A 20,137-nucleotide genomic window follows, 5' to 3' on the forward strand; every position below is an offset into this window, starting at 1 on the left:
CATTTTTTTGTAAAATGAAATTGTTAATACCTAGTTATTTATCGCATCGTATTTTAAACAGCTTTCCACTGATATAAAACTGGTTTCAGTAATATGATTGTACATTTTCATATGCGTAGAAAACTGGATATAATTTTTCAGTGTGACTGATAACCGGTTCTGATTCACCGAATATTAATCGGTTTCGAAACGATACCGGAAAATGTTTTACAAGAAAAAATAAATATAAACATGTAGGTATAATAAGACAGACGAACTAAATAAGAAGAATAGATTCACTACTAAAATATTTGTTTAAGATAGGTTTTTTGTGAGTGATTGATTTAACAATGAAATCTAACTTATCTTTTGATTTTGAATTAATGTAATATTTAGTTTCAATGCATAGTATTGTAAGCTAACATGCATATAAAAAAAAACACCAATATTGTTTTTAAAATAAATAGCAGAAAATTTGGAGGCAATATAGGTTTCCTTCGGGTGAAATGTTGCTTACTATGGAAAACTCTTAACTTAAAGTTCATTAGATTTTCAAATCATTGGGTTTGAAAACCATTAAGCGATTCAACTACATGTTATTACTAAAATATTTTTAGAGTATTTACACAATGCGAAATATTAGCGATGATTTTCTAAATATACACTTATCCTATACTATACAAATCATGTGATTATTAGCGGATTTTAAATAATTTTAATAGTTATATTAAATTTTCAACGTTCTTACTGTATAATATTTTACTATTCTTTGTTATTAGTTATTATCTGGGATCTTAAGGGATAGGACAATGCACCATAAATGCTTAAAAATAAAATTACGCTTTCTTTAGAGTTTGGACACTGCTAGTTTGAACCAACCAATCATTATCTGATAAAAGTAAATAAAAATTTTCAACTAACAAAATAAAAAATGTTTCGTTTATAAAACTTTGGGTGCAAGTTAAATTTACAGTCCAATGTCCCCTCCCTTCTTGGTTATTAACTTGTTATTGCTGTGCTGGTATACCTAAACAAGGCGTGGACATAATTCTGTGGTTGAATAGGAACACTAGCACTGAATAAATTGGTGTTTAGGAAGGTGATTAAATAAAGGCTCATTATTACTATGCTATTCACAGATAAAAAGATAATTAAAATATCAAAATAAAAATCGATGTATTTTTAATCCAATTTACTAGCTTATATTTTTAAATGACAATTCTATAAAATAAAGTAGTTAGATTTTTTTGTCTTAAGCTAAAGATCTCGTAAATGCTGGTTCGAATTGGTTTTACTTTTCAGATAACTTTTATAAATGTGGTTTTAGACCATTTTTTTGACTTCTCAACCACTCCCTCCCCTAGATTAAAAGGGCGAAGCAACTAGTTGATGTAAAATAGACAAATGAATAAAATCTCTCTCAAAAAACAAAGCTCTAAAGCTTGAATATTTTGACAAAAACAAAATTTAATATCAGAAGAACGCTTAGTTTGTCTTATCTCTAAAAATCCTTGAGATTCTCTACTCCAACATAGCTTAATTTGTTGATAATTTAATTTCTACTAGTAGCCTCTCCCATAGAGGAAGAGGGTAAGGGAGAAAAATAGCTTAAAACCACCCCCAAAACAATTCAGACCAGCAATTTCCGAAATCTTAAGTTTTAGACAAAATTAATTAATTTTTTAACTACTTGACTGTTTCTTTCTCCCTGATAACTTATAATACTTATGAGGCAACCTAGGGTGATTTTATCGTGTTCACCAATGTAAATATTGCATTAATTATCAGTTTAGAACTCTCACACACAGGGATAGATAAATGGACGTTAAATTAATATTTCAACCAATACTATTGTAGCTAAAATCTGATATGCATCCCTATTTATGACAAACAAAATTACACCTTCTGTAGATGATTTTATTACAGGCCAATGTCCCCTCCCTCATCAAAAAAAATATTTGATTCTAAATACGTTTCTCCTTTTCTCTGCTTAATTATATAAATAAATAATATTCTAATGTTTAAAATATTCCATAATAATCGTGTAAAACTTAGCATAAATGTCAACGTTAAGCTAAAATTAATAATTCACTATGTAATCAGCTATATGGGGATGGGTCAATGGGCGTTAAATTTATCTTCATTCCAATTCTTATGTTTAAACGTTAGGGCTTTCTAAGATATACACTGGAAATGTCATATTCAGTGATGTATTGACATTTTAAATTTTTCTTATAGACTTGTTTATCATTATTTTTATAATGACTTTACGGCGCTATCACACACATTACCCACTTGAGCACTGAACAGGGGCGTCCAAGCTTTTTTTTTGGGGGGGGGGGGGTAATTCGTGTTTGGGGGGGGGGTAAAATGGCGCGCGAAGCGCGCCGAATTTTTTTTACCCCCCCCCAAATTTTTACCCCGGGGGGAAAATTTGATTGGGGGGGGTAATTACCCCCCCTAAAGTCTGTTGGGGGGGGGGTAAATACTCTCCCCAAATCTGTTGGGGGGGTAATTACCCCCCCCAAACTAATTTACCCCGGGGGTAAAATTTTTGGGGGGGGTAATTTAATTATGTAAAAAAGCACCTACCTAATCTATTAAGTTAATAATAAGTACTATCTTATAACATAAAGTAGTAAGTAAGGTTTATTTGACTATAGCTTCAGATTTTATTACTTTTAATACTGAGTTCTCCTTTTTAGGAAAGCTTCACATAGATCCCATGATGGTTCCACACTATTATAGGTCAATCCTTTGAGTGGTTTTAGGCTATTTTTCTCCTCCCTTTTTACCCTTTAGAAAACACGAGTTCTTAGATGCTAAGGGCGCCACTACTATTCAAATGTATAGTAGTATCTCATTCTTTAGAACATAAAAATACAATAATTAACTAACTAACCAATGAACCAATATGATTTTACTTTAAAGTGAAGCGTCTTATAGGTCCTGGTAAGTTTTATAACTAGTTTTGAGACACCCTGACATCCTCCCAAAAGAAATCGCCTATAGAAATTCTTTTTCATTATCATGGTTAAGAACTGTTTTAACTGGTTGGACAGTAAAATTTTTTTAAAAAGAACATTCAATTTGGGGGGGGTAAATACCCCCCCCCAATAATTTTTTTTAAAGAACATTTATTTTGGGGGGGGTAATTACCTCCCCCAAAATCGTTTGGGGGGGGTAAATACCCACCCCAAAATCGTTGGGGGTAACTAGTTTTGAGACACCCTGACATCCTCCCAAAAGAAATCGCCTATAGAAATTCTTTTTCATTATTTAATGAAATATTTAGTTTAGTTAGGTATCTATTTTATGGAATCTTCAGTGCTTTACAATTACATCATAGATCCCCGGGATGGTTTTAGCCCTTATAAAGGCCCAAGCAAATAAAACATGATCAAACTATTAAATTTTTTGTTATCATGGTTAAGAACTGTTTTAACTGGTTGGACAGTAAAATTTTTTTAAAAAGAACATTCAATTTGGGGGGGGTAAATACCCCCCCCCCCAATAATTTTTTTTAAAGAACATTTATTTTGGGGGGGGTAATTACCTCCCCCAAAATCGTTTGGGGGGGGTAAATACCCACCCCAAAATCGTTGGGGGTGCCTACGGCACCCCCAAGGTAGGGGTAATTTTTTTTGGGGGGGGGTATTGTTCACAAAATTTTGGGGGTGCCAAATGGCCCATTACCCCCCCCCCCCCTTGGACGCCTATGGCACTGAAATCCCCTTTTTTCTCTCCTTTTAAAAAAATTAATTAAAATACAGGGAGGGGGGATATTTTATGTTTGTTTGTTGAAAACTTTAGGTCAGGTTAGGTTATATTGGGCACTAGAAACCCCGCAGTGTTAAGGTCCCCTTCTCGCTGTGTTTAATAAATTTAAATAATAAGGATGGGGTTATCAGTGTTCAATCGGCACTTAATTGGAAATCACCGATTTGACTTTTACTTTGATAAAACATTTACTATGACACAGATGTTTTTAAAAACTGAGAAATTATCAACAAAAAGTTTAGTTTATCACTTACTCTTTAGAGATTAACTAACATAATATTAATTATGTTCTTATCAATGCTCTCATTAATTTTATCAGTATACATTAGACTTTTGTTATATACATTAAAATTACTAATGCTTGTTTTCAACAGATTCGAGGGATCGCGAAGTGTCACGCCTGAACGCGGCATAACCCCAGAAAGAACCCCCAACGCGGCTAGAAAGTTAAGTCAGCGACAGCTGTCCAAAAGCAGCGACAATCTAGCTTCTCCGTTTGTTGAAAATAACCTGAAAGTTAATTCTCAAAGTAAAATTGATTTAAGTGACAGAAGTAGTGAGTTTAGTGACTTCAAAACTGAAAAATATACGCAGGTTCTAAATAAAAGTGAAGATCCATCAAATAATAATAATAATCCAATTATTGCGGCTCCTAGTGTTAACCCTTGCAGCACCCCACAAAGTAATTCAACACCGCCAAACAACGCGCTTGAAATTGAACACGACAGTAATGATAAGTCAAATACAGTAGAATCAGAATCTATTAGTGCAACAACAAGTGAACAGAAAGATACAAGTGTTGATAACACAGCTCAGTTAGTTCAACAAGATCATACAATTGATAATCATCATGATAATTCTGTAATTACTGCCGACTTGGGACAAACAGTTAATGTTGATTTTGAAGATGTAAGCGAGGTAGATAATACTATTGTGCCTGCGGTGGATAAGATTACTGCTGAAAGTGCCCCGGTTGAGAAGGATGAAAGTAGGGGTGCCATCCCCAAACGCAAACCTACTCAACAAGTGAATAATAGTGAAGGCGAAAGTAGTGAATTGCACAATCGCGCCGAACTCAAGGGTCTCCGTGAATTTGCCGCCAAGTATCTGGCCGAAAATGCGCAGCTGAACCCGGCGGCAGCGGCTAATAACGGTGAAGGTGATATAAATTCGGACGAAGAGAGTGAAATGGCGCCGACAATCCGTCGAAATTCCGGTGGTTACACCAGTTATGTGTTTATCTCGAATGACGAGACGGGCAGTGTCCACAGTTCGGCGGCTAGCGGAGGCGAAGCTGCCGACGCCAGTCGAGTCACAGTTAATCTAAAGGTAAGATTGATTAATCAAAATATTAGCGTAGCTACTAAAAAAAAAGAAAAATTCCGTCTGCTTTTATAATATTTTTACTGTAATATAATTTAGGTAGTGTTAGTTTTTTTATAGAAAATGTTGTCGCTTCACTACTTTTGGGAGATTTTCCTTGTTTTTCTTGTGAATTAGTGGGAAGGTTGACTATTTTTTTCATATTTTTTACGGTTTCTGCTTTATAGTAAAAGTGCAAACCTAATAGATAAACAATATATTAGAGAGATAAAATGTGGGATTTTAATATCCATGTAAATACTCTTTTAGAAAAAGGCTTACAATATCTGCCTAAAAATTTATTTTCTTTCCCATCTTTCAGCTGGTAATGCTAAGCTGATAATTTTATTTGATACCTATAATACTATGCTGATGAAAGAAATACATTTTGTCCAAATAATGAATATTACCTAATATTTGAGGGCATAATTTTGATTTTCTTTTTGTGTCAAATACCATCCTGATTTTGATGATTCTATATTGAAATTCTATTTGAAAACCATTTCTGAGATTTATCAGGAAAGGAAAAGGACAATGTTGCTCAAAATAATTGATATATACAAGATACCAAACACAGAAGTTTGCACAAAAACAGTATCAAACATTAATTTATCTACCATGGAATTATCCCTATATCCTTGATGTTTAATAAAACAAGTTAAGCTTAACGAAGCTGCAATTAGCAGAAAGGCTTCAAAATTTTAAAAATCTTATCTGAAATAATTTCTTCCTTAAAGTATATAAATTATTCTTTGTCCTTTTATAAATCCCTGTTTATAAGCCAAGGCATTCTCCATCTATTCGCTATGCATTTTGAGTTTAGCTGCCGAGATTCAAACCATCACTTAATTAAATAAAATTTCAGTGGAAAAATCATTTGAATAACTTAATGTCGAAAATATGTCAGTTGTAACCACTTTTATTTAATACCACATTAATACCTAATGATATTGAATTAAAAACATGTCGATAATAAGTCAGCTTTGGCAACTTTTATTAATACTTTTTAGTCGAAATTTCCCATGGAAATTGTATTTTGTTCAACACTGTGTATCACCATTTTGAAGAAAAAATTGTAATTTTGAAGCCCCTCTGGAAGTTTTAATCGTTGTATTGCAATCACTGCACAATGTCGTTAGTTGCACAGAGATTTAACAAGGATAAACACAGGCAAAGCTTCCCTGAAAAAAAAACATTGTTTGGTTCTCAGTTTTCGAGATCTTATCAATCATACACAAACTTATACCATCATGACATGCTCTTTAATTTTCCTGCCATATGTATAAGAAGTCTTAGCTGTAATTGATGTTAGAATTGACGTACATACCTCTATGCTGTCAATTATAGCGTAGCTGCGCTACTGTATAAAAATGATTTAGTTTCAATGGAATCACGTCACAGTCACAGAAGACAAATTTTCACCAGAGGGATAGCTCCATGCAAGAGATGTAAACATTTATGTTACTTAATGAGTGAGATGTTGTTATATACTATTTGGTTTATTGAAGTATACTTTTTTTAGGGGGGGGGGGGGTAGAATACGAAGCAGTTTACAATTAGTGATGGTTCGTTCGTAACGGATAGCTCTTATCTTAGATGTAAGCATGTTAAAATCGTCTTCTTGATTTTAAACTTTACATAAATATTTTTGTAACAATTAGGCATAATTTAGAAGTTTCTAAAAGTATTACCAGAAATTGACCAATAGAAAATAAAAAGAATGGGATATCAGATCAAACGCCTTTTATGAAACTAACACTTTTATAAAAAAAAATTTGTGTATGTAAGATTTTGTCTTTGCTAGCTTGCTAAAGTGGTGTCTTACTACTATTACTACAGGTCTTTAGAACGTGCATTTAATTTCGATTTCCTTTTAATTTTTTCTTATTATATATACGTAAAAAACGTCAATCATGGATAGAACGAAAGGTCAGAAAATTTAAGAATATTTTCAGATTTTTACTTCAAGATCTTTTTATGAGTTCTTTTTTTCTTTTTCTTTAAAAAATCAGATGTCACTAAAACTATTGATAAAAAATCAATAGACAATCGAAAATTGTCTAAAATACTTTCTTTTTCGTATAGCGCAACTATTCTACAATTAAAGAAGTAAATCCATTACGTTTTTAGTGTAAGTTTAGGCATATAAGAATCGTTCTATTAATTTCAAACCCTTTATTAAGATTTCAGTCATATTCTTTAAGAAGCGTAGCAACTTTATTAGATATTAACATGCAAGGTAACTTATTTATAGTGCCGATCCCAAAGATGATTTGGTAAGATATTATTAAACTTAGAGTATTTAATAATTTAATCTTTTTTATATAAATATTGTATCCTTGTTTTCTTTCCAAAATGGAGAATCAATCTGTAATGTTATGAAATGCTATTGTATTAAAATAAACCTTTTTTCATAATGGTGAAATTTAAAATAAAAAAAGACTATACCTAGGTAACAAAAAAACATTTTAAAGTTAAGTTTTATTTTTTAGTAGCGAAGCTACTCCTTAACTCATTTTGTTTGTTTATCCTTAAGTGAAAAATGTATTTTTTAACTTATTTTTTGTATGCATATGTTCCGCAATTCACTTTGTCTGTCGGTCTGTATGCAATGCTCTTTGGGACATTATTTTTGTGTTAAGATACTCTAACCAACAAGCATCTTTATCTTTTGCTAAATTTGTCTGATAGTCTTTTTTCAAAATTTCTCCTAAAACCGACAATCATGTGCATAAAAATGAACAGTAAGACATCCAACTACTCTAACATAAATAACGTAAAAGATTTGCAGAAATGAATATTTAATACAAGCAATAGCAATGACCTCTAAACCAAGAGGGCTTATGCAAGACAATGGAATAGTTTTCTTAAATATAAGGACAATTATGTTCAGTAGCAAGAAAACCTAATAGGGTAGTGCGGGGTTAATGCGGTAGGGGGGTCCAATTCCGGTCACTCGACCAACTTTTTTAAAACCGTTTTTTAACGGTGTTCTAAACGTTTGCGAGAGATCTTCAGAAAAGCAAAGTTGTAGTTTATTGCCTATACTTTCATTTCTTACTTCAGCAAATTTTTGTCAGATCACTCCTTCTATGATTTTTTTGCCCTCAAAAAGTTGCAAAAAATTTGCAAAAAAAAATTTCAAAATAGGCCATGTTCAATCTAAAATTGTGAAAAAATGGTAAGTCCTATTGACCCCCGGGTTTTTGTAAAATGAAAGCTATGGCATTCATTTATCGTTTGCAATTGGAGGCGTTGTTCTAACTTGATTTTTTCATAATTTTTTTTTCATCTCAAAAAAAGGTTCTATTCCGGTCACTTTTTTTACTTTTTTTTATTACTGTATTTATAAATTTATAATACCCTAATTTTTTTTTCAGGTGATCTGGAAGCATGAACAACCTCAATGCATGACCTAAGCTTTAATCATTGCCTTGCCTGTTGTTAGATGTACAATATTAGTCATTTTACTGCTTGTATTATGTCATGTTTTGTTGCCTAAGCTTTTCAATTTGTAAAGACATTTAAAATTTTTCAGACACATTTTTATAGTAATGGGAAGAGTATATCACCCAAAGGAACGCCTTAAATATTTGCCTGAAGATGTATCAGCTGCATTGGCTCATGTAAGAAGGGGTATGTCTATTAGAAAGACCGCTAGAAGATTTAAAATTCCATATGAAACCCTTGCATCTTTTTCGTATAAGAGGGTGTTCGCGATTTTTGCGCGGTTTGGATTTTTTATGTCAAATCGGCTGGGATTAAGCTAGAAAGGTGTATAAGGTGTCTATAGAAAGCTCTTTGCATGTCCTAACAAAAACTCCCCAGGATATGGGTTCTATCTCCAAGATTTAGAGTACATATTCAAAATTTTGCATTTTCAAAATTCCTGTTGCATAAAATGTGTTGAAATATTAGAGTTAGACCCCATATCATTTCGAGTTAATTGTCAGGCATGTAACTTTGCATCTTTAGACACCTTAACCACCTTTGTAGGTCAATCCTAGCCAATTTGAGACAAGAAAAAATGTATCAAAAACTGCTGTCAAAACTGGCAGGATTTTTAAAATTAAAAATTTTTGGGGAAAAAATCACTTTTTTCAAGAAATTCCAAGACCTGCGAATCAGAAATTGCCTCTAATTTATGTATAAAGCTTAAAAAAACCTAATCATATAATAAAAAGTATGATTTTTTTTTAAAGTTTGCATGAAAAAAATCGATGTTTTTTTTGCGATTTTACCGACTTTTTTAAAATGGGCAAAATGTGGTCAAAAAATTGTCTGATCTGCATGCGACTAGTACCGTTAGAAAGCTAATGACCTCAGCTTTCTACTCATAGTTTAAAATGTTTAAAAAAAATATTTTAAGGGGGTGTTCCACCCCCCCAAAGTCAACTGACCGAAATAGCCCCACCGGTGGGGTTATTCCGGTATAGGCCAACCGCCGCCCTTAAAACCGATTTTTGACCGACTTCTAGTTGCGAGATCTTAACGGGACCAGGACAGGCTTCTTCGTTATTGCCATATCTTTCATTTGCACTCTTAAAAACCGGTAAAAGTTTTTGGAAGTATGTTTTTTTTTAAGTTGAAGCAAAAAATTGACCGGAATAACCCCGCACTACCCTATTAAATTTGAATAAAACCAAAAAGTAGTATTCACTAAAAATAACTTCAGAATCAATGTCTTAAAAATGGAAAAATAATATTTTTGGTAGGTATTGCCATTAAATCAATTAATTGGACATTTTTCAAAAAATCTAAGGACTATTCTTCATGATAGTTAATTTAGGTTAGGTTAAGTTACTCAAGGTTTTCTAGAATTTAAGTCTCTGTGAAAGGGGGTTATTCGAGTGGTGTACATATAACTCCGTTTATTATTTGTATATTTTTTTATATTTGCAAAAGACACAATAGCTAAGTAAAAAGTAAGATATAGATTAAAATAGGAGGAAAGGAAAGAGAAGGGACATCGGGTAGTTTATTACGCTAGTCCCCAAAGTCTTATGATAACCTTTTCTTATTCGTTAGCCTTACAACCTTGGGGACTTGTATAAAATTTTGATAGGTTGGTTCATTTAGTTGAGTGTTCAATCGTTTCAACCACTAATTTTAATCTAATGAAAGTATAATTTTCTGTATCATCATTAGGGATGTACATCAATTTATCGGCCATTGTCTTATCCCCTTAGATCCCTAAATTATGTTCTTTTAATTTTGCTGTTATGATACATGTGGGGAAGTGAACGCCCAACCATTAAACTCGTATAAGAAATTATTTGTAATAAAAACCAAATAATAAAGGAAGTCCCTCGCCAAACTACAAAACGGTTTCCCCACAATATTGCACACATTTAGGGCGGGGGGGGGGGGGATTAATAAATTGATAAGCAAAGTTACCCTTTCTATAAATTTAAATGAGTTGTTGGAAAGCTTAGCCTCTGGGAGTTTATAACTAACCAATAAAAATTCAATAAAATTACCCAATGCTTTTGAGCAAACAAATAAGATAAAACTTTGGGTACCAGTGTAATTTATCGAGAAATATCCTCTCTTCGCCTGAGGACAAACATACAATTGGTATATAGGAGATGTGCTAAAACATAAGAAATTGATGCTAAAGAATTTGCATTGACGGTTTTGTATGAAGAAATGTATTTGAACAAAACCAAACATGATCACAAAAAGCTAGAGGGGCAAAATCAAGGTGTTCCCCTAATTCCGCAAATGTATAACAATTCAACCACATATTATTACAACAGCACAAAATTCTCCTTTAACTTTTCATTATTCTCATCATTACACAAACTTCTCTTTTGATTAATTTGCTACAAGCAGAAACGCCCCTAGAGGCCTCTAGGTGGGGGGAGGGGGGGTTAAACAAAAGTATTTTTTGTTTTGTTTACGGGGGACTTTTTTTCTAGGGGCGATTTCTCTTGGGAGGATGGTGTTACCCTCCTGCAAAATAGTTTAGAATCTTTCCTAGGAACTATGAGAAGCTACACTGTAAAGGGAAATCATTTCGGTTCAGCGTTTAGCGAGATCTTTAATTACACTAATTTCACATAGACACACGGACATCTTGTTATTTTATTTGTTTTTTGTGTATTATATTTAATAATATTTGCGAATGTATCAATATGCGGAAGTGAATACACACCCAAAATCAAACAATAACATTTTGTAATCACTTTTTCCCTCTCTCTATCTGTGAGATGTGTTTCTTAAGAATAGTTTTGTTAAGATTTTAATATGCTAAGCTTTTTTATTGTTTACCATGGATCTAAAGACAACAGCTAATAAACTTTCCTAATGATGATACACAAAATTGCCCCTTTTATTAGATTAAAATTATTGATAAAAAAAGTTTGGTCACTTCAGTTTGGAATCAACCAATCAAATTTTGATAATTATTAAAGATTTAGAGTTATCGAATAAAATAATGCTTTCATAAAACTTTAGGTACTAGTGTAATTTACAGTCTAACGTCCCCTCCCCCCCTGGTTTTCATACGATTTAATATATAAAAACACTGATTATATTATCTGAAAATCATTACATACATTCAATAAAACGATGATATTTTAATGTGTGATTGGTTCATTAAATTAATTGACAATTTTTTGAAAATAATGGACATAATTTTCCTTTTTAAGTTCAAATTAAAGTTCATTTAACATTTTTACTTAATTTCTAATTTTTACTTAAAATTGATGAAAAATTTTTATGTTAACCGAACCGAAAAATGTGTAAAGCCATAATTTAATATGGCCCGTTAAATTTAAAGGGATAGTTCTCGCGAAAAGGATCTATATGGAAAATTTAAAATATGTGTGATTTTAGCATTTCTTTAAAATTATTAAACACTCATAGTTATTAAATAAGATTGCTATAGGTTATTTTAAATAAAATTACAATTTTCATGATATTTTAAACTTTGCATGAAATTATAGTAGAAATCTTATGAGAAAACAAAATTTTTGTTATTAAAAAATCATATTCCCAGGCCGGGAGGGAAGAGATTATGAAAGTTAAATTTACAACCCTGTACTTTATTAGTCGAATATTATTAATTTTAAGTGCAAGTTGGTATTTAGGGGAAATTTTTTTACTGTTCATTGTACTATCCCTGAAATTATTTACACCTTTTACCCGTGTAATATATCATGTTTTATATGTATTAAATAAGGATGTAAGAATGAAAAGGGGGGATTGACACCCCCTCCCTTTCGAAATAAGAAATTTTGACTTTGGTACCTATAATTATTGGATGGAAGAAACGAAATAGATCATTAAGGGGGGGGGGAGGGGAGGTTAAATGCAACCATCTCGTAATCATTGAGCAAATGGCACTTACAATTCGAATTTAGATCTGAAATTTTGCAGGAGTAATCCTTGGTAGGTCTATTTTCCCTAAATTGAACAAAAAGTTGTAAAAGTAACGGCTGGCGGCTCAGCCGTTTAGCTGTTTGTTGCCTATTTTCAGGATATATCCATCATCAATTACGTAGGAATCAACTTTTTAAAACATATTTTTGGTTTTATTCATGTTAAATGATAGCAATAGCCATTTTTAAAACTTCTAGTACCAACAGCTACCGTCTAGAACCGTTTGATAGCGTTTTGGAGTGGCAAATAGTATTATGCGGAGATAGGTTTCGTGACTAATTTCCACTATATAGATACATAAAAATGGCAAAACGGCTGAGCCGTTAGCCGTTACTTTTCCAACTTTTTGTTCGATTTAGGGAAAATAGACCTACCAAGGATTACTCATGTAAAATTTCAGATGGAAATTCGAATTCTAAGTGCCATTTGCTCACTGATTACGAGATGGTTGCATTAACCCCCCCCCCCTTTTTTAGCGTCATCTCCCTCCACGAAGAAAAAAACAATTATTACCATCTTTTATGCTTGTCCTTAACCCCCACCAAAAAATCTTCCAAATATGCCCTTTTTTCCCAGGCCATGTGAGAGCTATTTGCATGATAATTTTTTGATGAGTAGGGGGGTTGTCAGGGATTTCCCTAAATAATGGGGTTATATCATTTTAGGGGGGTGTACTTTGATACACGGGGACAATTGTGTTCATAAGTTGCGCAGCAATAGCAAAAAGTTAAAGGAATTTGATGAAAGAAAAAAAGTATTTTCAGTATTGTCTTAAAACCGATCTAAATCAGTTTAATTAGAACCAGTTTTTAGCCATGCTGAAAAGTCATATTTATTATCGTATTACAGACAATTTTTCATAAATATTAGAATAAAAATCCAAATTTTACATTTTAATATCCGCGGAAGGCTGTCTATAATATATTGCGATAACTAATTAATATGCCATAAAAATGAAGACAGTTTAGGTAAGATAACATCTACATCCTTTCGTGATATTATGCAAAGAAATATATGAAAGATAGACAGACTAACATACGTATAGAGAAGAGTAGTTGCGCTACTAAAAAAAATTGGTACCAAATTCCCATAGATTTCAAGGAAGTATCAATATACAGGGTGCCCGCCCAACAACAAGTTATTTTTTGTCAATTTAGGTTTTTTTTATGAGAAATACGTTACGCTATAACTTATAGAATAAATAGTGTAGTTATATTCAGGGTTTAAAAAGGGACAAAACAACGTACGATAAATTAATATACATCCCCAATGATGATACACCAAATTACGAAACGATTGGAAACTCAACTTATGAAATCAACCAATCAAAATCCAATGGAAGTCCCCAAGTTGTTAAGTCAACAAATAAGAAAGCGTTATTATAAAACTTCGGGAACCAGTGTAATTAACAGCCAAATGTCCCCTCCCCTACTGAGTTATATGGCGTCTATCGTCATAAAATTTCGATTAATCAAAAAATATTGAGTACCTAGATAAGAATGGAAAAATACATTTAGGTTTTTTGGAAGACATCCCTTAAAATACAAACATTCACACACACACAAACACGCACACACACACACACACTCAAAGAGAGTAAAGCATTATTGCACAAAATTACCGATGTCAGCCCCCAATTTTTTTGCAACAATTTTCATAATTTGCAAGTTTATTTTAGAGAGATAGGAATCAAAATAATGGAAGCTTTTTTTATTGAATATAACATTTTATAAAATAGCAATGAAGAACATATATTTATTTATCCCAAAGTAATTTCGATAATATTAACAACACTATATAGACTAGAAACCTCAATCTACTATGTAATGCTTTGTTTCCCTAACTCAGTCTTTAAAATTTATTCTGTCACTAAGCAAATTTTGTATTTAGACATGAAATGGTTGAAACCTAGCAAAAAGGGGTATTAGAATTTATATTTCTTTTAAACAAACCGTGCATTTTTATGGTTAGAACTGACTAAAAGTCACTAGAAATTCGTTTTTTAGTCAAACTTGAAATATATTAACTTTTTTTTAAAAAAAAGGATGTTTTAACCGCATAGGGTATTTGTAATGCAAAAGCATTGAACATTTTTTTAAGCTCAGCCTAACAATGAATCTTTAAAAAGGTATTACAAGTATTTAAGCCAAAAATAATTTCTTTAAATCCCCTCTTTCTTTGCCATTTTTTCTTCTGTTGCAAGCTTCAAAGGACGGCCCATGACTTTTTTTTTGTATAAGAAGAAGAAAAAGAACCACATATTGTAACCTATTTTAGGGAAATAACTTAACATTTTTCTTTAGGTTTTATAAATAATATATATAAAAATTTATTAAAACATAGAAATGTAGCATTTTTTTCATCTGTAAGTGCTTTGTCCATTAAGACTTTGAAACTGCCTGGAACAACAGGTCTAAATTTATAAGCCTTTTATAAGTCAGGGTTTAAGCCATTTTTTTAACGTTTAAGAAGCTAGGGACGTTAAAAAGATATTTGACCAATTATTAGATTTAAAAAGTCTTACATACAGTCTTTTTAAAAGAATAATAGTCAATAAAATCAATTTTGCCGTTATCTGTGCGAGTATTCAATTGTCCAAACCATAATCTATTGTAATAGCCTTACTATGTAGGATTTGTATTTTCCAGAATTTATCATTTGGGACCCGTTAAACCCACTGCTACACCACAAAAACATTTAAATTATACAGTGATTATATGTCTTTAAATAGTCTAGCAATAACAGAAGGGAGAATATATTGGACAGTAAATCTTTGGGAAAGGGACATTTGAGATTTTTCTTATTCAAATTTCAATTTATTTATATTTTATTTTGTTAGGGGGAGGGTGGGCGGGTTATTTTTTTTATAACGTAAGGGATATTGGTGTTAGCTCAGATTTCTTAAGCACAAAGGTACTTATGCAATAATATCGGTTCTTTTTAAACATGGCTTAAAAAACTATTTTTGCATAGCTTAGCCGCGCGGTCTTTTAAATGTCTTTGTTCGTCCCTTTTTGGGGTGTTCAAATGGGACAGCTGTCATTTTAATTTTTTATAATATTTGTATATTTTCATATTAGTTTATAATCTGGACTAGCGGATGCACCCCTAGCAGCTAGAAGCTCTGTATATAAAGGGCAAAGGGGGCTAAAAATAGCTTAAAACTATTACGGGACTTATGCAAAGCTTACCTAAAATTGAAAACCAAATCAGTTCAGTAGTTATTGAGATCTTAAGCTTCAGACAAAAAAAACCTTACTACTTTATGTAGTAAGTAGCATAGAATAACCTATTGGGGACTTTCATTCGAAATTGGACTTTATTCCATAATATTAGAGACGTTAAAATGTCATGCATCTGAAAATTACCTGTAGGGGGAGTGCCTTGGTCAATAAACTTACGCAACTCATTACCATGTACACTTAGGACGTCTAGGTAACGTAGTGCAATCAAATAGATGGTTATCTCTTGTTTCATAGAAAATGTGCAAAAAAATCAACATAGCTTTGCAATTTCTATAATTTCGCAACTATACAGGAGCACCCCTACTCTATAATTCTTGATTTAATTACTGTAACACCTGTTATAAATATATTCTAATGTATTTTATTGGCTCTTTGTTCCCTTTTTTTCTTTAGAAATTAAATTACAGGACTAAAAATGGCTTTGTGAGTGTCATTGTAGATTACATAATTTATGACTTTTTGTTACATTATCAATTTAAGAATTAAAAATGACAATTTTTGAAAAGTAGGGATGAGACATTGGACTTTAAATTACTCGGGTATCCAAATTAGTATACTAACGTTATCTTATTCGTTGGGTTAAAAACTGTGTTTGTGATTGGTTGGTTCCAAACTAGAAGTTTCCAAACTTTTTGACAAAGGGGTTATTTTGTTAATTAACATTATTGTCTTATCCCATGAGATCCCTGGTTATATCATAGTCCAAGAAGGTGCGTTTTGTTACCTTTTACATGAAGTAAAACTTCAAGACAAAGGTCCTAAAATCAATTTGTTCCCCGTTAGCAGGCATCGTAAGGAATAAGACTATGCACGATTAATTGATATACATCCCCAATGATGATTAGCAAGATTAATTCTTCTGTAGATTAAAATTATTGGTTGAAAAGGTCTGACAATACTAGTTTTTTAATAACCAATTACGATTTAATTCAAGAACCCAAAGTTTAAGAACCTTGGGTACCGATTTAATTTACAATCCGAAGTCCTATACCTTCCTTATAATTGGGGGACTTTATAATTGTTCTTCAGATTACATATCTCTGTTTTTTCCTAAAGCATGCAAAAAAATCGTGCAAATAATAGGCAACTGACAAATACTTAATATTTGCTAAAAAAATATTTTATGGGTCCGTTAGTTATACAAGAAGCACAAATATTTAGAAGGTGTGCGTTCACTTCTGCATAAGTATCATTATTATTAAATTATTAGAAATGTATTATTTTAACAGCACAAACTGCCCCTTCCCCCTTTTGCTTCCTCTCATCATTAACCACCCCCGATCATTTAATAGTTTTTTTTTTGTTGCGAATGTTAAACACTTTTTACCCCGTATCCCAGGTTGCGTGAGCCTAAATAACCAAACCAATTTTAAGGATAGTGTTTTTTACTCAAAAATTTAGGGATATGTACCTCATTAAAACTTTAAAATAGGTTGATAAACAAAGAAGTACACATTTTGCCACTAAATTTCCAAAAATTTCATAAACAACCAACCTTTTTATTGGTGAACTCTTATCAGAAAGTCTTTTTTGTGAATGTTTACATTTGATCTCTTTGTTGACTACGAAAATTCTTCATTTCTATAAACAGATCTATAGTATAGATTTATACAGATAACTAACTGCCCCTTTATACCAAGGACCTTTTACGTCTGTTAGCAAAATGTTTCATGCTACTTGTCTGTGTTAATATTCCAGACACTATTGGTCCATTTTCAAAACCCAATTGAGAGTCGGCAGAGGTCCTTGGGATGGGGACATATAGTTATTTAACCCCTTCCCCCTCTAGTGTCGTACTTTAATTTTCTGTTAGTTAAACCGGCCTAATGTAGCAGTAGTTGGTACCAATTTAGTTCCATTTTTAGATAAGATTAAGCAAAATAAGATTTTTACGGTACTAATAAATATCAATCCTATTATAAAATACAGTTATCTTTTTACCTTATGTATACATAAAAATAGGAACTCGTTATGTTACTAAGTAACATGCGAGTGATCTGACCGCCAGACAGACGTAAGAACGGACTTGTGTTGGTTATAAAGTGGCTGTGCTACTAAAAACTGAATATCTATATTTTGTTGTTTGACCTACAGAAAAATCATGGCTATAAACTATTATCGATGTGCATATATTTCCACCAATGTATCATATAATTAAATAATTAGAATTGCATATTGTTACAACAGCACAAATAGGCCCTTTCCTTTTGCATAACACGCCCTCTAATTTATATGCTATTTTGTCTCTTCGCGATTACAATTGATATGCCTATATGTGATAATAAACGGAAATCAATGCACAGCATGCGAATATGTTTATATCTTTATCAGTAGAACTAAAAGAGTTTTGTTGACCAAGAATAAAGAAAACCAACCTGCTACAATGTCAGGCGAGTTGCGTAAATGCCTTAGTAATTTATCTTAAGAGGTTGGAGTTATCATCCTCAAAAATATGTATAAACCTTTTCTGGATCTATAAGAAGATTAAATGTAAAGGAGGTCCATATTGGTCCAGTTGTTAGAGGGATCCTTCGCTTCAGACACAAAGACAGACATACAGCCTGTTACTTTTTTATATTCGTGTACAAAGACTTTTACGGGGGTAGGAGTAGAGATTTGACCCCTATTGACCCCCTTATGTCTATATTCTAAGTAAAGTAAATCCTTTTTCTATTTAGTTATTTTGAGTAGGACCTATTTTTAGCACGAACTCTGTATTGATTGGTTGTTATTATCAGGGATAAGGGATAGTTATAAAACAATCTTTTCTTTTGGGGAAGGACATTGGACTGATAGTTACACTGGTACCCAAAGTTTTATAACCACGCTGTTGTTGGTTTAAAAACGTTGGGTATCAGGGTGTCGGAGCCGTATGATTTTGATGCGGCTCCGGCTCCGCGGAGCCGTATTTGGAAATACGGCTCCAGCTCCGGCTCCTACCTTAAAATGAATATATCAATTTTTTTCATTATTGAATTTGATAAAATAAAATAAAAAATATAAAATATTTTGCTTTTATTTGATTAAAGCTATATAAAAGTAGAAGGATGTGTGTCTATTTGTTAAGTAACAATAGTTTTTCAGTTTATTATATGGAAATAGACCGTTGCCAAATTATAATATTACTTTAAAAAATCATTTTTAGCTAGTCCGGAGCCGGAGCCGTTTTTAACGAAAAATACGGCTCCGGATCCGGCTCCGGCTCCACCAAAAATGTTCCGGCTCCCGGCTCCGGCTCCGGAACCCTGTTGGGTATTATTGAATGTTGATTGGTTGGATCCTTTTAAGTAGTGTCATAATTTTTCAACCAAAGCTTTCAATCTACAAAAAGGGTTATTTTGGTGACGTATATCGATTTATCATCCATTGTCTTATCCCGTATTATTCCTGATCCCCCCACCCCCCCCCAAAAAAAAAAAATATAATTGTCTAATACCTGGTCAAATGATTTTACTGGAGAATCACATACACATACATACATCCAGCTACTTTAGAAATAAAATTACAACTAGATGTTTTTTGCTAGCCTTAGCCTTAGGTGTATTAATATTTGTTTTTAGATCATTTGTTATATTTTTAAAGGTTTTGCTTATAATGCTGTTGAATATATTAACAAGGAAAGGATATCCATAGTTAGTGAATCAAAAATAAGAAAGAAAAAAATCAATTAGGGATCTTAATGGATAAGACAATGGTCGATAAATAGATATATTTAGAAAAAGATATGATAAAATTACCCAAAGTTTGAAAGTAATTTGTGAATGTATCTATACAACCAGTGTAATTTTAATTACAGTCTAATGTCCCATCCCCCTTCCTAAAGTATAATTCAGAAAATGCCTAAATGGGTTGAGCTTCTAGGGGCGAAGCCACTGGTATTTAAATTTGGCCTCGAAAAAAACCAGCCAATTGCAATATTTTGAATAGGTCAATAAAATTAAGCTTGTTAAAGCCCATTTTACAGCCTATAATAGCGACCAGTTATCCAGTGTTCTTTCATAACAGCTGATTTTTTACATATATTAATTTTAGTAAAACTTCACAAAACCAAGATCAATTATTTCATACGACGTAAAAGCATTAATAAAACATAATATTATAGAGAATATATGTAATTTCCGAGTGACATTGTATATTTTAAGCGATTGTTTTATAGTAATACTATTAGCAAAGAAAGACATAAATTGTCATAATTTTGTGCTATGTAAAATATTAGGTATCTGTAATGAAAAAACATAAAGCAGTCATTCTTAACCACTTTATGTTTTTTTTTTTTTTTGGGGGGGGGGTATTTTTAGATAGAGGTTAATTGGGTAATGCAACTTTTTTCATGTTTCTATTAGTTTTATAGGCTAATCGATTTAAAGTTTCATGGATTTTTTTTT

At 32.2% G+C, this 20,137-nt stretch overlaps 1 protein-coding gene across 3 annotated transcripts in view; it reads left to right on the plus strand.

Annotated features, from left to right (window-relative positions):
* LOC145304022 (uncharacterized) overlaps window positions 1-20,137 on the plus strand; it is a 528,912-nt gene that overhangs the window by 372,347 nt on the left and 136,428 nt on the right. For all 3 annotated transcript variants that reach the window (XM_080145773.1, XM_080145774.1, XM_080145775.1), the window contains one exon: window positions 4,134-5,088. In XM_080145773.1, coding sequence (XP_080001899.1) covers window positions 4,134-5,088 — 955 coding nt within the window. The remainder of the gene's footprint in view (window positions 1-4,133; window positions 5,089-20,137) is intronic.

Source organism: Acartia tonsa, chromosome 13, assembly GCF_053477335.1.
Source record: "Acartia tonsa isolate MP-2025a chromosome 13, ASM5347733v1, whole genome shotgun sequence".
NCBI classification, from domain to species: Eukaryota; Metazoa; Arthropoda; class Copepoda; order Calanoida; family Acartiidae; genus Acartia; species Acartia tonsa.